The sequence below is a fragment of the Ischnura elegans genome, chromosome 8, assembly GCF_921293095.1.
Source record: "Ischnura elegans chromosome 8, ioIscEleg1.1, whole genome shotgun sequence".
Taxonomy (NCBI): Eukaryota; Metazoa; Arthropoda; class Insecta; order Odonata; family Coenagrionidae; genus Ischnura; species Ischnura elegans.
Window position 1 is genome coordinate 18,130,672 of NC_060253.1, and position 15,958 is coordinate 18,146,629.

Sequence of the window (15,958 nt, forward strand, 5' to 3'; positions counted from 1 at the left end):
ATCCTTGGGACAGGGCTACCACCCTGGATACAACAATATGTTTTAATAGAGTCTCACAGTTAAATTTAAGACTTTGTCACAACATCACTCAGCCAATCAACACGCTGGCCCCGCTGACCAATGAGAATAACACGTCGAAAAATCGTCGATTGAACAAATAAAATCGACGTCCACCACATATCGATCTATAGTCGTCGAATCGACGAAGATTCGACGTAGATTCGATGAACCATTTCTCACTGGGGTACTTATCACGAAACAATGCTCTGCAAACTGAATCTCGGTGGGACCTACAAAAATGTAAAATCCATTAGCCTACCCGACAAAGAGATTCAAAGTTTTGACCGATTGATTCAGTGTTCCATTTTTTTTGTTAATAGCAAGATTAAATCAACAAATTTATATCTTTGACATTACATAGCAACTAAAATAAACAGGTTCACTTTCATAATTTCAAGTTGACTCTTCAAAAACGTTTACACTGTTACTAACATGGAACATGAATCTTAATTTGATGAATGCTCGTATTGTACTTACCGTATTAATGTGTACATCATATCCCCTGTTGTACCTCTGTAGCTCGTATTTCATCATCTAATATAAATTTCTTCCTCTTTTACAGGCAATGCACTTATTGGCAGCCATTGCTTCAATGGGTTGGGGTGTGAATTTGTGAGAAATGCTAAGTGCAGCCTTGAAAAAGGCAAAGGAGAATGCATATGTCCAGCTGGATTCCATGGTGCTGAAGGTGGCGCACAGTGCACAGCATGTAGGTATTCGATTCAGAAGTACTTTGTGGAATCATTCCCAAAAATATTCATTTCAAAGAAACGAAATTTGGTTCTTTAACTCATAACTTGATGAAAATTTCTGAATGGGATAAAATTCCCTTGAAACAAAAATATCTGCAGGGAGGCCATTTCGTGGGAAAAAATGCCTTTTGAGGCCATAAAATATTTGCATTTTCACCGAAAGACGTGCGTTGATAACATAACCCAGATGGCACAGAACCATCCGTATCTAATTCGTATGTACATAGTACCCATTGACTATGGGGATACTGTGCCGCTCCGTCGCTTTTCGTCAATGGATAATTTCCATTCGCGGCCTGTTGACGAAGCGCGTACGCAGCATGTGAATGTCCGCTGCGAAGCACGTACGATAGGATACGAAGCGCGCAGGAACACAGCACTCAGGCTACTCTCAATCGATTAGGTCGAAAATTAGATATATCGTAACTCGCATGATCGAAAAATGTATCGAACGCAACACAATCGATAGCTACCGACCGTAGCGAGAACCTTAATACGAATCATTATGAATTGTAAGTTCTTAACAGGTAAATAATACTATATCATGGTATTTAGAATTCATGATACAGTATTATTTACCTATTGAGAACTTACAAAACTTATTCGGCCACTTAAATAACTGCGAAAAATGAGATTCTCAAGGCTAATTCACGCATCCCCAGCATCCAGCATTCTTAAGTGGCTCGTACTTACTTGGAAACCTTGAGATGTTAATAAGAGTAAATTCTTATTAATTTTGACACTAAATAAGACATCACATAGCCCACGCGCATTAAAAAGCTTACCCTAAAGCCTGACGAAATAAAATTTTTAAATAAAAATTGCCGATGAAACAGGATTGCTGACACATCTGCTATTAGTATGATCGAATTCATCAAAATGCAAGCAAAAATTAACGTATAGTTCAGTCTCAGCTACTAAAACTTACCCATATCAGGCGCTAAAGTATTTGAAAAATTATTTGGGATGAGTAAAAGTCTCTAGGTCACTGCAGTAAATGCATCAACCTATTAAAAATATGAAAGTCCTGCCAAATCACCAGCATAAACACTTGTAAAATAAAACATGGTATCTCTTAGATCACACCTCCGATTTTATACTTACTTTGCATGAAGTCACCACCACAAGAAATTTTAAAGAGGCAGGAAAGAAAAAACCCACAGAAATACAATACATATATTATGTATTTTCTATTGTCAACCACAATAATATTTCCAATTTTCTCTTCTATCCCACATCTAATTTAGCGAAACAATTACTCTTATTCTCTTTCGAATAGAAAATTATTTAAAAGAGGACTGGTCGATACATAAAAACTATCTTCAATTATACTTTCTCCAATGAACGTCCACTATCACAGCATCAACTTGCACAAATCAAATCCACATCCACAAATATGTCACTTCTGCCACTATGTCTGTCTTCTTGGCGACAGGTAACAGTGAAGCAATGGTACCTTCCTCCAATCTGGGCACCTTCAATTCAGCAAGAATTTTCTCCTCGTCTTCTCGTCCAAGGCCACAGATTATTTTCTGATATCACAAGGTGCGATGTGAAGCTCACACACCTAAAATTAATAAATAATAAAATACCATGTAACTTATTAGGTCAAATCATTTCCAATTTTTGGTATTTCTGCATGAGAAATCAAATTACTATGCTCGTAAATATAGTAATTATTTGTATGCCTGATATTTTTATTGTTTTTAACTATAGCATAAGATAATTTGAAATGATGAAAGCCGACGTGTAATACACCATAGGGCAAGCTAAGAAGCAATATTCGATCCTATAAACTTGGCAGCTTATTCCTAGTTTCTCCTTTAACCACACGTTTACCGAATGAATTAATACAAAAAAGACAACTAAAATGCAAGAATTTTCAAAAGAATTGCTGCTACAATATTTTGAATCACCATTTTTAGTACTGAATAGTTCGGGATGTTGATGCATCAACATGTTGATGCATCAACATCCCGAAGCCACTTCTAACTTAAAATTACATCCAAATAATTACAGCGAGAAAGAGCCCATACAAAAAAATCTGTGCTGTGGCTGTACTAAAGCTGCACTGTAACTGTGCTAAAAGGGCTGTACTGTGACTCTACTTAAACTGCACTTGAATTGAAACATCACAGTACGGTTATAGCACGGTCAGAGTGCAGTTGCCATAGCACAGTCACAGTGGAGTTGTCATAGCACAGTCACAGTGGAGTTGTCATAGCACAGTCGCAGTACAGTTGCCTTAGCACAGTCATAGTGCAGTTGCCATAGCACAGCCACAGTGCAGCTGCCATAGCACAGTTTTTACTGTAATACTCTTTCCATGAATCAATAATTGACAGTCTTGATGTGGCTATTGCATTCCCTGAATATCTTATTGAAAACAAGAAGCAGAATTAAATCAAGATAGGCCAATTAGCAGAGATATATAGTTGTTCCCTTTTTAGGTGTTTGAAGATTGGTTGCCTGATCCAATCAGAAAACCGCAAAGAGATAACAGTGGCCAAAACGACTACACTCATTCGAATGTTGACTAGTCTAAGGAAAGATAAACCATATTCCTAACAGTCACTCACTGAATTTGTTACGTTCCATTTCCTTAATATGAACAAAGTTTATGGCACTAAAAATATTGCTATCGAAGCACTTAGGTTCTATGAGAAAAATTGACAAATCCTATTCTGCACATCAACGGGCACTCAACATAAAAACCATCAAAATTTACTTCAGTGCTATTTGTCTAGTTGCCACAAATATGCCCACCTCGATAGTTTTTGTTGATGAAGTTTCAGTACTAACGCCGTGGAGCACAATAAATGACAATAAGATATGAAAATAAAAGAAATTTATTAAATACAAATATACTCATGATTATAACATAAAAATGAAAGTCTTTTTAAGGCATGGCCGCTCAATTCATTTGCCTCTTTGGCTTCCTTCCTGAAATTAAAGGAAAACACATTACATGCTGATATCTAATAAAGTGTTACGTCAAAATTTGACTGTTTAAGTTTGTCTGAATTTAATTTTAGAGAAGTTGAGTACTTACCCCCAGCAGCAGAGTATAAATAAAGATATGTCTTTTTTCAAGTCTCTCGTGCTTCGCAAGGAGTAGATTGCGAGTCGTCGGAATCAATCGTGGAAAGTTGATTCATCGCGAACCACACGGATTTCAGCAAAATCGACGATATCACTTCACCCGCAAGAAAAATTCCCGGCTAAGTAGCTAATTTTGATGTAATTGAAGTAAAGTTCACTTCTTCACGATCTTAGCGTCGATCTTACATCGACGCATCCATCGTACAGCGTAGAATTCAGAGCACGTAAACAAGTAATGTTACAACCGGTTCAACACCAGTGCTGTCTATCAAAGATGGCAGAGTATCGGCGGAAGTTGTTCTTTTGACCATACTTTACCAAAATAATAAGCAAGCTGGAGCTATGCATTGTCGCGGTAATGCCAACATAAATTTTTATATAATTTACGCATTCATATTCTCATGGAAATGATAGTTGATCGTAATATGAAATAATATAGGAAATACTTTCTCCCGTCAATGACTAGTTTAAGTCCAGCCCTGTCACAGTGCTGTTTGAGCCATAGTATAGTTCCAGTCACGTCACCCAGCCCAGTCACAGTCCACTTTTAGCCACAGTACACTTCCAGTCATGCCCTAGTAGAAAAAATTGTGTTCTTTTGGTGTTCTTTATATGTTCATTCAGTGTTCAAGTGTTCTTTTGATGTTCTTTTGGTGTTCTTTTATGTTCACCAATTTCCTGGTGTGTTCTTTTGATGTTCAATTTATGTTCTTTTTATGTTCATCTTGCAGTGAACACAAAATGAACATTTTTCTTTATGTTCATTTTGTGTTCCCTTTGAGTTCATTTTATGTTCACCATGGTGAACACAATATGAACATTTTTTTATGCGTTCATTTTATGTTCACTTTGTGTTCATTTTATGTTCACCATGGTGAACACAAATTGAAAATTTTTTTATATGTTCATTTTATGTTCACTATGTTGAACACAAAATGAACATTTTTCTTTATGTTCATTTTGAGTTCCCTTTGAGTTCATTTTCTGTTCACCATGGTGAACACAATATGAACATTTTTTTAAGAGTTCATTTTATGTTCACTTTGTGTTCATTTTATGTTCACCATGGTGAACATAAATTGAACATTTTTTAATATGTTCATTTTATGTTCACTATGTTGAACACAAAATGAACATTTTTCTTTGTTGTTCTTTAAAATGAACCAGTATAAAAATTCTCATTCCTTGGAGGTGATTGTGGATAACTGCAGTTCATGTGTCATGACAAGTAGCTTTACATAAAACAAGTAATACAGATGATTTTGGAGATTTTGTCTACCAAAAATGAGTTTGAATTTCGCCATCTTGAAATCCACAAAACTGTATTTTTTAGCAGTTTTCCATAATATTTCTAGAAATTTAAAATAATGAATTTCCGGGAAAATTATTCCAAAATGAAGGCATATCATAAAAAAATGGACATTGAACGATCCGAGAATGCAATCAAGGAACACCTGAAAACACTCTCAATATGTACTTTATTGCATACTAAACAGGGATAAGGCCTGAGCATTTGCCTTTTGCAAATAAGTTTCTTTCTAATAAAAAAAGCTGGAAATGAAATGAAACTTATCGAAACACTGACATCTGGATTCACAAAGATGTGAAAGTGTTCATGGTAATGATGGGACTTCCGTGAAAGCTTTTTCTTTGTTGTTCAACAAAATGTTCTTTTTATGTTCATTTTGTGTTCTTTTGATGTTCAAAAAAGTGTTCATTTTGTGTTCAAATTATGTTCTTTTTATGTTCACAGACGAGTGTTCATTTTGTGTTCTTTTTATGTTCTTTCTGTCACAAAACACATAAAAAGAACATAAAGTGAACATTCGGTGAACATAGAAGGAACACAATTTGAACATTAAATGAACATAAAAAGAACACTGAATGAACACACTTTTTTCTACTAGGGTGTTTTCTAGCCCTGTCACAGTCCAGTTTGAGCTATAGTACAGTTCCAGTCCAGTTACCCAGCCTAGTCACAGTCCAGTTTGAGCCATAGTACAGCTCCAGTCATGTTACCCAGCCCAGTCACAGTGCAGTCTGAGCTCTAGCACAGTTGAAGCACAGTGATCCAGCACTGTTACAGTACAGTTCTTCTCAAATTCTAGCTGCCATAGTGCAGTCTAGTACAGAAAAGTGTACTGTGACTGTGCTAAACACAGAGTTTAGTCCAGTTACAGTGCAGATTTAGTGCAGTTACAGCACAGATTTTTTTGTATGGGAGTACATACCTCACAGTTTTTCGTAGGGGTGAAATGTTTTCTTCTTACGCCCAAATGCACTTCTTCTTCAACTCAGGATCTTTTGGAAAGCTAAAAACTTGAACCATGTCCCGGAGTTTCCATTACATCCCGACAATACACACACGAAAGGCACCGAAAGGCACTTTTAACAAAAATATCTCACAAACACGTTTCTGAAGCCCAGTGAATGAAATTAAAGAATAAGGGAAACTTCACCATTACCAGACACTCTATTTTTCACAAACTTAACCACAAAAATCCCTGAAATGTGGTGAGACGTGACGTAAACGATGCGATCTCCAACGGCTTGTGCAGGCATGTGATCTTTCTAGGAGGATATGGCACGATGGCACCACCCGCGAAAGAAAATAGTCCCAGACCGAATACAGTTTTATCGATGAGATACAATTTTATCGATGCATATGAATTTGCCAGTCCTCTTGCATCTTTTTTCGTCATTAAAGGAAATAAAGAAACAAAACCTTTTTAGTAACTTCCTAAGCGCGATTTTTGTATCTTGATGGTCCACCCTCGTATTCAGGTGCGAAAACTTCCTGTGCCGTCTCGGAAAGCACCTTCATTTCTCCACCAAACTCTCCTTGAGCTATAATAAGTCATTTATTTTTAAGGTAAAACTGCATCAGACAGCAAATATGTAAGCAATGGATTGATTTCCTCATTATATTAATGTTAAATGTAAATTTGTTTATTACTTTTTTATCGAGTACTATGTCTCAGTTTATTCAAATTTTTATAATTTTTGAAATTTCTAACTTGCCATTTCAAGAAAACAACTTATTTTGTTAACTCAAATGGATATTTTCAAATATACATATAAACATTAATATTTTTCTCTTACATTCATGGCGTCCAGTGTAAGCGTTTTTTCATTAATATATTTTATTGCACACTACAATTTTTTTGCTCTTTGAAATGAATTCTCCATTTTTTTCTATGCATAAGCAATTTTTAAACAATTTAAGTGTTTAAAAGAATGGACTTCTGGACTTATAGCCTTAAACCTTTTATATACTAACTTTGTCGTTATTAACACTAGAAATCCGTTTAAAATTCCTCTATGCTTAAAAAAATGTTAGTAATTGTTTTAGGAGAGTACATTATTGGAAATCAAATACAATAGGGAAATTGCATACTTTTTATAAACAGTATGCTGATATACTACAGTAAATACTTAGTACCGCAATATACTTTTTTCCGCTTAAAATTCAGTTTATACACTAGGAAATGACTCCCAAAAGTCTCCCGAGTTTCGCGGGCTAAAAAATACCGCCCCCACTAATCTTTGGCCGTGACGTCATAGTTCAGTAGGAGTCCAAGATCCAAGCCCAAACTGCAGGTTTGGAAGAGCTACGTTGCGTTTAAAGGAGAACATGGGTGAAGTAAGGAAAAATTACAAGTGGTGCATTGTTCCTCTATGCAATAACACCCCAGAAAAATTTTCGTCTGCATTCCCACGAAGGAAATTAGAAGAAAAGCCTCGATGCATGCCGTCTGTCGGGATGAGCGTTACGGAAAAATAAGAGTATAATTAACGGAATGATAAACCCGTGTGCTATGTGAGCGAAGATAACTTTAATATTAATAATATATCCATATTTCATTGACTGAATAACTTGAAACTGAGATTTTTCGATAATTCGGCCGCCGTAGAATAAAAACTCAACTTCACAACAAAAATCGAGATAGGTGTTTCTCGATGGTTATGATGGACTCAAATTATTTATGGCACTTGTTCAATTTCAGTTACGGAAGGACATAGAAAATTCCATGACGTTTAAAATCAAGGGAGGAAATATGAAAATATAGACCAACGTTGATCCTCATGCATTCGAGTGCCAGCCAAGAAGACAGCGTTGTCTTCTACTGTCGGCGTCAAAATGATGTGCCGCAGTACTTTGCAAATTTATACCCTGGCTTCACTGCGTGCTATAATAATGAACTATATGTCATTTTAAAGGAAATTTTATCCTAAATTCTGATTTATTTTATTACAAAAAAATTGAAAAATGTATAGACACGGCCAGTGCAATATAAATGACTCCGCGCACCGAAAAATTAGCCGTTTTGTCAACTTCATGAACTTTGCAACTCAACCTAAGGAAAACTACTACGTCTACAGCATTCATCTTCCACATTAATTTACACTCGTCAGTGCGGATTAATAAAATGGCTTTTGGGTATTTTTAGAACTTATATTTTGTTATAAATTAATGAAAATATTTAAACATCGTCTTGTCCCAAAGATAAAGGAAGTTGTAGATGGAAAAAGAATGGAATCCAGAGGTGGTCACAAAAAATGAATCGCAGCATTCTTTGATTTTATTCTACGCCGGCTTGCTTTTCAGAAAAAGTTGAGTCACAATGAGGAAAGTTCCGCGGCCCTTGATTTGGAAACTGTGGAGATAGAGGAAGACGTGTGGATCAGCAATTTCCATTTAGTTGGTTGTCAGGAATAACCAAGGATCCATTTAAAGGTTGTTAGGCTATCGTATAAAGATAGGACTGATGTGCACCACAGGGGAAATGGGATGTTTGAGGGAAAGTCAAACCCAAAGTTGTCCAAAGAATGTGCAGTTCTATGTTGCTCTTTCCCCAGTTAAAACCAAATAGAAATTGGATTGGGATGATATTTTCACCACGGGTTCCAGTGATAGTGAGAGTGCAGGTGATCATGGTCATCGTCGAAGGTCATCCCTCTAGGATTTCCGATACGGAATTTTTAAGTGACAACCGATCGCAATGACGATGAGCTCGCCTTTAGAGTAGGTTTCAGATATATCGTGAGAAAAGCTCCCAAAATGTATTAAAGACTCTGTTTGGAAAATATTCAAATTTTAATGTTACTTTAGGAAGGCCTTCTAATTACAAAAGTAACTTATTAACACCTGAAGACGTTGTATCTATTATATTAATCGAAATGCGATTGACCGATTCTTTCTGCAGAATAGGAAGTGGTTTCGGGGTTTTGAGTTACAAGATGGTAGATTGTGTTGGAAGTTCGTCTATATTATCGCTACTAAATTGAAACATTAATAGTCTGGCTTCCTCAGAGCTTCCTGTCGCCCTCCAGGCAAGGTATTTTTAAGTTGAAAGTATCATCGACAGCTTCGAGGTGGAAATAAGTTCACCGTAAGACTCTCTACCGGACTGCCAAAAGAATACACATTTCACATGAGTATGCGCTTTCGCCAATGTTATACGCAAGTCTCACTTTGTTATTGTTGGGATGTTTCATTTAATGCCATAATAAGAGAGATAAACTTGGATCCGCATCATGCGTCACAACACGTTTATTAATACGACAGCCATTACACAAGCCTTGAACCGGAAGTACAAAAAAAAAATTGACACTCATAAACAAACGAGATGCAAAAAACATACATAAAATAAAACACACCTTGGCGGCAATTTAAATCTACAACACCTCCCCATAAATTGGCGCCATGCATAGTCCTTGCATACAGTTTCTATGCTTGACCTTGCCTAATGGCTTAGTCAAAATGTCTGCTGGCATTTCACTAGTGGACAAGTAACGCACATTCACTTCACCTCTTCTGTGACATTGACGTATAAAGTGACCCTTAGCAGATATATGCTTTGTTCTTCCATGAAAAACTGGGTTTTTGCACAACTTCAACGCACTTTGATTATCATTATGCAAATTCACAACCTCGTTTTTCTTGCCTGTGAAGGCTGCAAGTAAACTTTGCAGGCTGAGGGCCTCAGTGCATGACTCTGACAAAGACAGGTATTCTGCCTCAGTCGAACTTAGGGCAACACTCTTCAACTTTCTGCTTTCCCATGAGATCAAACATTTCCCAAGCATGAATGCCTGCCCTCGATACGATAAACCATCACTATCATCAAACACAAAACCAGCATCAACATAGCCATTTAAATTTACATCTGTGGCCTTTTTATACACAAGTCCAATATTCATAGTTCCCTTCAAGTACCTCAGTACCCTTTTTGCTAAACTCCAGTGCACATCCTGATAATTACTATTGTAGCCACTAAGGACACTTACAGCAAATGATATATCAGGCCTGGTGTTACAACTTAAATACAAAAGAGAACCAATTAGCTCTTGGTATGGCACTTTCACTGTTTTTCCTTTAAGTTGGCTAACTTTCAAATTATTATCCATTGGAGTGGTTGAGGGGAAACAATCAGTCATGTGGAAACGCTCCAAAACACTTTCAATGTAACCACTCTGATCTAATACAATTGTCCCCTTACCTAGATCCCTGGTAAGTCTCATTCCCAGGCACTCAGTAGCCTGGCCAAGATCTTTAACTTCAAACTGCTTTTGAAGCTCAAACAAAAGATCATCCTTACATGCATCATTATTGTGAAACACATAGAAGTCATCTACATACAAAGCTATTATTAAATTACAATTGACTGATGATTTAATAAATACACAGCTTTCACCTTCAGTTTGCTCATATCCCAGATTAAGTAACACACCAGTAACTCTCTCATTCCAGCTTCTTGCTGACTGCTTCAAGCCATAAATGGCCTTATTTAATTTGCACACTTTCTCAGGGTTATCTGACTCCATTCCCTCTGGCTGGCACATATAAACAGTTTCGTTTAAATTGCCATAAAGGAATGCTGCCTTTACATCAAAGTGACTGATGGTCAAGTCCAGATTAGCAGCTAGGGCAATTAGCATTCTCAGAGTAGACCTGCGGACAACAGGTGCAAAAGTTTCCTGAAAATCCACCCCGTAGGACTGTGAATACCCTTTGGCCACTAACCTGGCACGGAATTGAGTAGAGCCATCTGAGGACGGCTTCCTCTTAAAAACCCACTTGTTCCCCACCACTTTAGCCCCAGCCGGTAAGGTCACCAAGTCCCATACTTTGTTTAACTCAAAGGACTGCATTTCATCATTCATTGCTTTCTTCCAAAATGACCTTTCCGGGCCAGTCAAAGCCTCATCAACTGATATGGGATCCTTACTACTTACAGAACTGCCCAATGCTAAAAGAGAGGTTACAAAGTCAGGGTACTGTTTAGGGGTCCTAATTCTTAATGGGTACCTTCTTTCCCCTTCTACATTTGATTCCCCAACTTCAAAAGATCCATCACCATCTTCTACACTTAGGATATCAGAATGCAATTCCCTACCCAAGACACAATCTTGACCTTCAATCCTTTCATTATTCCCAATTGATTCAACATTATTTTCAGGCAAATTGGGTTCATTACTTGGGAAAAAAGATAAAAAATGGTACACCCCACTTTTCTCAACCTTACTGGGAACACTTTCATCCAACAAATTTTGTCTATCAAAGTTTTCTAAGAAAACAACATTTCTGGCTTTGATCACTTTTGAGGGATTCTTAGGATCAATCAACCTGTAACCCTTTGTTGACTCACAATACCCAACAAAAATTAATCCTTTCCCTTTAGCATCCCACTTACCTCTTTTCTGGTCAGGAACGTGGTCATACGCGGGACACCCAAAAACTCTCAAATGTTTTAGAGATGAAATTTTTCCTCCCCACAACTCTTGTGGTGTCTTACCCTGAATGGCTCTATGTGGTACACGGTTTTTAATGTAGACTGCAGTGTTACAGGCCTCTGCCCAATAATTCTTAGGCAAGCCTGAATCAAACAACATGCATCTAGCCATTTCACATATTGTGCGATTAGCACGTTCTGCTACACCATTCTGTTCAGGGGTATATGGGGTGCTAGTCTGATGCTCTATTCCATGCTGCCTTAAAAAGGATTCAAACTTATGATTTACAAACTCACGACCATTATCAGATCTTATGACCTTTAACTTTCGGTCAGTTCTATTCTCTGCCCAAGTTTTAAACTCACAGAATCTATCAAAAGTTTCAGTTTTGGACTTCAAAAAATAGCAAAACAATTTTCTGGAATGATCATCAACTAGAACAAACATGTACTTAGCCCCACCCACAGATATATCACTCATTGGACCACAGAGATCCATGTGCACTAGATCTAAGACATTATCAGCACGAGTGACTGAACCCTTAGGAAATGGGAATCTGTGGTGCTTACCCAGCAAACAAGGAATACAATCATTACTTAATTTTAAGTCACAACACTCTAATTCCACACCATGCTCCTTCACAATAATATTCAGAGCTGAATCAGAGAGGACATGCCCAAGCCTTCTGTGCCACAAAACCTTTGAAATATCACCAACAGCACATGCAATGTCAACTGGTACAGGCTCTTGGACATCTAACTTAAATATACCCTCTGACAAAGTACCGGAAAAATCAGCTTTACCCTTAATTTTACAGTTCCCTTGGTCATATATTTTGCAGCCATCATGACCAAACACCACTGTAAAACCCTTTTTTGCCAACTGGGAAACAGATATTAAGTTGGTGGCTAATCCAGGCACTAGAGTTACATCTTTGATAGGTTTGATCTCTTGGTCAGAGAATTTCACTAGCACATTTCCTTTCCCTGTGCTCACCAGGGTGGAGTCATCAGCACATCGCACACTGTGCCCTTCAACTCCCTGCTTATAATCACGCATTAAAACCTTGTGTGGGGTCATGTGAGCTGATGCACCTGAATCTATAATCCAGTCATCTTTACTGAATGAGGACACACCTAGAGCACATAGTAAGGATGAATCCTTTTTCGCCTCGTTCATGGGACATTCCGACTTGTAATGGCCCATCTGCCAGCACTTAAAACACTTTACCTTCTTTTTATCTGGCCTCTTGTAATTCGACGACTTCGACGTCGATTCCCTTTCCTTCGGCGGCTTACCGGATGAATGCTGGCCCTTCAGGTTCCTGGTGAACAACACGGACTCCTCCTCCGCATTCTCCAACTTTAGATATTCATCCAGGCTGCCATTGAGGAGCTTCTCCTTGATGGTGCTGGTGGTGAAATCCTTATCCGACGTTGTCGCCTCAATCCCCATACGGTATGGCAAACACACTTTCGGTAAACCCCTCAGCATGATTAGTGCAACCAAGCCGTCATCTGCAGGTTTCCCCATACTTGCTAACTTATTTGTTAGCTCCAGGATGGAGGTAACGTACTCCTGAACGTTACCGTTATGCTTCGTTAACCTTGCATCCAGCAAAGCATCCCATAAGTTCATCCACCGCGTCTTTGTCTTTCCCTCGAACAAATCTTCCAAAGACTTCCAAGCTTCATTTGCCGTTGTGGTATTTTGCACGTATGGATAGAGGGATTTATCCACATGAAGGCAAATTAAGGACCAAGCATCAGTGTCCTTTTCCTTCACCGTTGCGTCAGCATCCGTAGTTAGCGGAGTCGTGGCGTAAGTCCACAGCTTCTCTCTCATTAAAATGAGCTGCATGCTGAACTTCCAGTTCATATAATCGTCCTTTTCTTTCAGTTTCTCCACCAAAGTGGCTAAACGCGAACTATTAGTCGCCGCCATAGTCAAACCGAAACACTCGCACCGATTAAAAAAAAACTGCACCACGAGACAAAACAATATAATTATTTCTAACCGTATCTCTCTACGTTTCAATGTATCCAGGCATTTCGAAACGTTCTGGGCCCATAACCTGTTGGGATGTTTCATTTAATGCCATAATAAGAGAGATAAACTTGGATCCGCATCATGCGTCACAACACGTTTATTAATACGACAGCCATTACACAAGCCTTGAACCGGAAGTACAAAAAAAAAATTGACACTCATAAACAAACGAGATGCAAAAAACATACATAAAATAAAACACACCTTGGCGGCAATTTAAATCTACAACAGTTATGAACTATAAAACATTTCAGATGCACATCGGTTGGTTCCTTTAATTGCGACGATGTTGCCCGGGCGACCACCATATCGAATTCCCATCGTAAAAAATGCCCCAGATATGATACGCTAAATTTTTTTCGCGTATAGAAGCCGATATTCACTTTGAACATTGTTTCTTATGGGATATATGTTTCGATTAACGTCATTTCGTTTATCGTCACATTTTTCAGGAACGTTAAACGAGGACTCACTGTACTGGAACTAAGAAATGCCTCACAACCAAGCCGTCGCTTGTGTCCAAATGCCTATGCTGCTTCCTTCGCTTCCTCGTACTGAACTATGACGTCAATTTGCCGCTAGCCAATCATCGGGCGTTTTCGAGTCCCACTCGTATTTGAAAATTCTCTTGAACTTTAATGAATAAAATATCGCTAACGACATCAAAAAGTAATAAAACCTTTTCACTGTGATACGCAAACATGTATTTCTACATGATTTTGGAGCTCACAACTGTTTCTGAAATGTATGCAAGTTCCCTATTATTTGTTGAATAAAACTCTGCTAAAGGGATAAGTTGACCGTGGATTCATGCTGTGATAGGGGTAAAGGGTGTAGTTCAGTGGCCGGGGTAAGGGATGGACACCCCATTGAGCTGGTTCAAAAAACTGAGGGATGAAAATACCAGGTTAACTCCCCCCCAAAAAAAGAGCTCCGTAAAGAGAGGTTTAAATTATTCTCATGCTACTCGTAGCACGGAAAACGTTTTCCAATTGTAGGTGCCGGCAGGAAAGGGTTTTAAGTCTCTAAGATTCAAACAAGTCTAATTCAAGCGTACTTGTCTCTACGTATCGAGGTTGATTTGGCCGTTTAGATTAAAGCTTCACTCTTTCAGAGAGTGATAGTAAAATTATTTTAAAATGAGCATACATGCCAAAAGGCAGATATTTTTTAGGCACTCACTAATGTGAATATTTTAGCATTATAAGAAATTTTCTAATTAAATTTTCATGTGATGTGATAGAGTCAATGTGTTATCCTTATGAAAATCCTTGTGTGATTTTTCTGTTTTTATGGCAACTTATAGTAAGATATTAAGGGAACAAGTTTTATCATGTTTGAGAACATTTTTTTATCCAAATGGTATATCCTAATTTTGATGGATTCTAATTTTGTCTCATTGACTTGAAAGGAAGAGAAATGTCTATATGAGAAAGTGTTTAAGCTTCATAGAATTTGAATTTAATCAATGCACCACAAGAAATTTTAATAAGTCAGTGCATACTTCCACTCACTCGCTCTGAGTGAATGCTGATATTTTTTTTTACCTACAGAGGCAATAACATGATGTCAGTTAATGTTATGAGCTGACTCTAAAGCTTCCATATGCTAATACGCTGCTTCCATATCTAATTCAACATAAAGATGAATTCTCTAACCTAGATTTCTGTTGCATTGAAATTGATTGCTTCGTTTGGACATTAGAGCTCCTCAAACTAGGTTGTCTTGATTTTTTTACAGATAGTAGAAATACATAATTTATATGGCAAAACAACGTTTGCCATGTCAAGTAGTGTCTATATGAGAAAGTGTTTAAGCTTACAGAATCGAAATTTAGTCAATGCACCATAGAAAATTTTAGTCACTACTAGTAAGTCAGAACCTACTTCCACTCACTCACCTTGAGTGAATGCTGATATTTTTTCTACCTAAAGAGGCAATAACATGATGCCAGTTAATGTTATGAGCTGACTCAAAATTTTCCAAATGGAATGTTCTAGGTATGTATATATCTGTGTATGTCTATATCTGTGTGCATTTTTAGACATTGCAGTAGTTAATGTTCTTTTAACCATCTTTTTGTTTTTTTTCAGATATTGATGAACCATGCAAAGGAGATGATTCATGCATAGACAATGCCTTTTGCACCCTTGAAAAAATTTGCAAATGCAAGGATCACTACACTGCATCAAGTGGAAGAGAAAAATGCTTGGCATGTAAGTATCTTTTGTTTTATTTGATGAAAATGATCGGGTGAA

The 15,958-nt window shown here is 37.6% G+C and overlaps 1 protein-coding gene across 3 annotated transcripts in view; it reads left to right on the forward strand.

The window, feature by feature from the left end:
* Window positions 1-15,958, forward strand: part of LOC124163964 (multiple epidermal growth factor-like domains protein 10) — a 102,214-nt gene that overhangs the window by 53,248 nt on the left and 33,008 nt on the right. For all 3 annotated transcript variants that reach the window (XM_046541103.1, XM_046541101.1, XM_046541102.1), the window contains exons 6-7: window positions 623-769; window positions 15,794-15,916. In XM_046541103.1, the coding sequence (XP_046397059.1) occupies window positions 623-769; window positions 15,794-15,916 (270 nt within the window). The remainder of the gene's footprint in view (window positions 1-622; window positions 770-15,793; window positions 15,917-15,958) is intronic.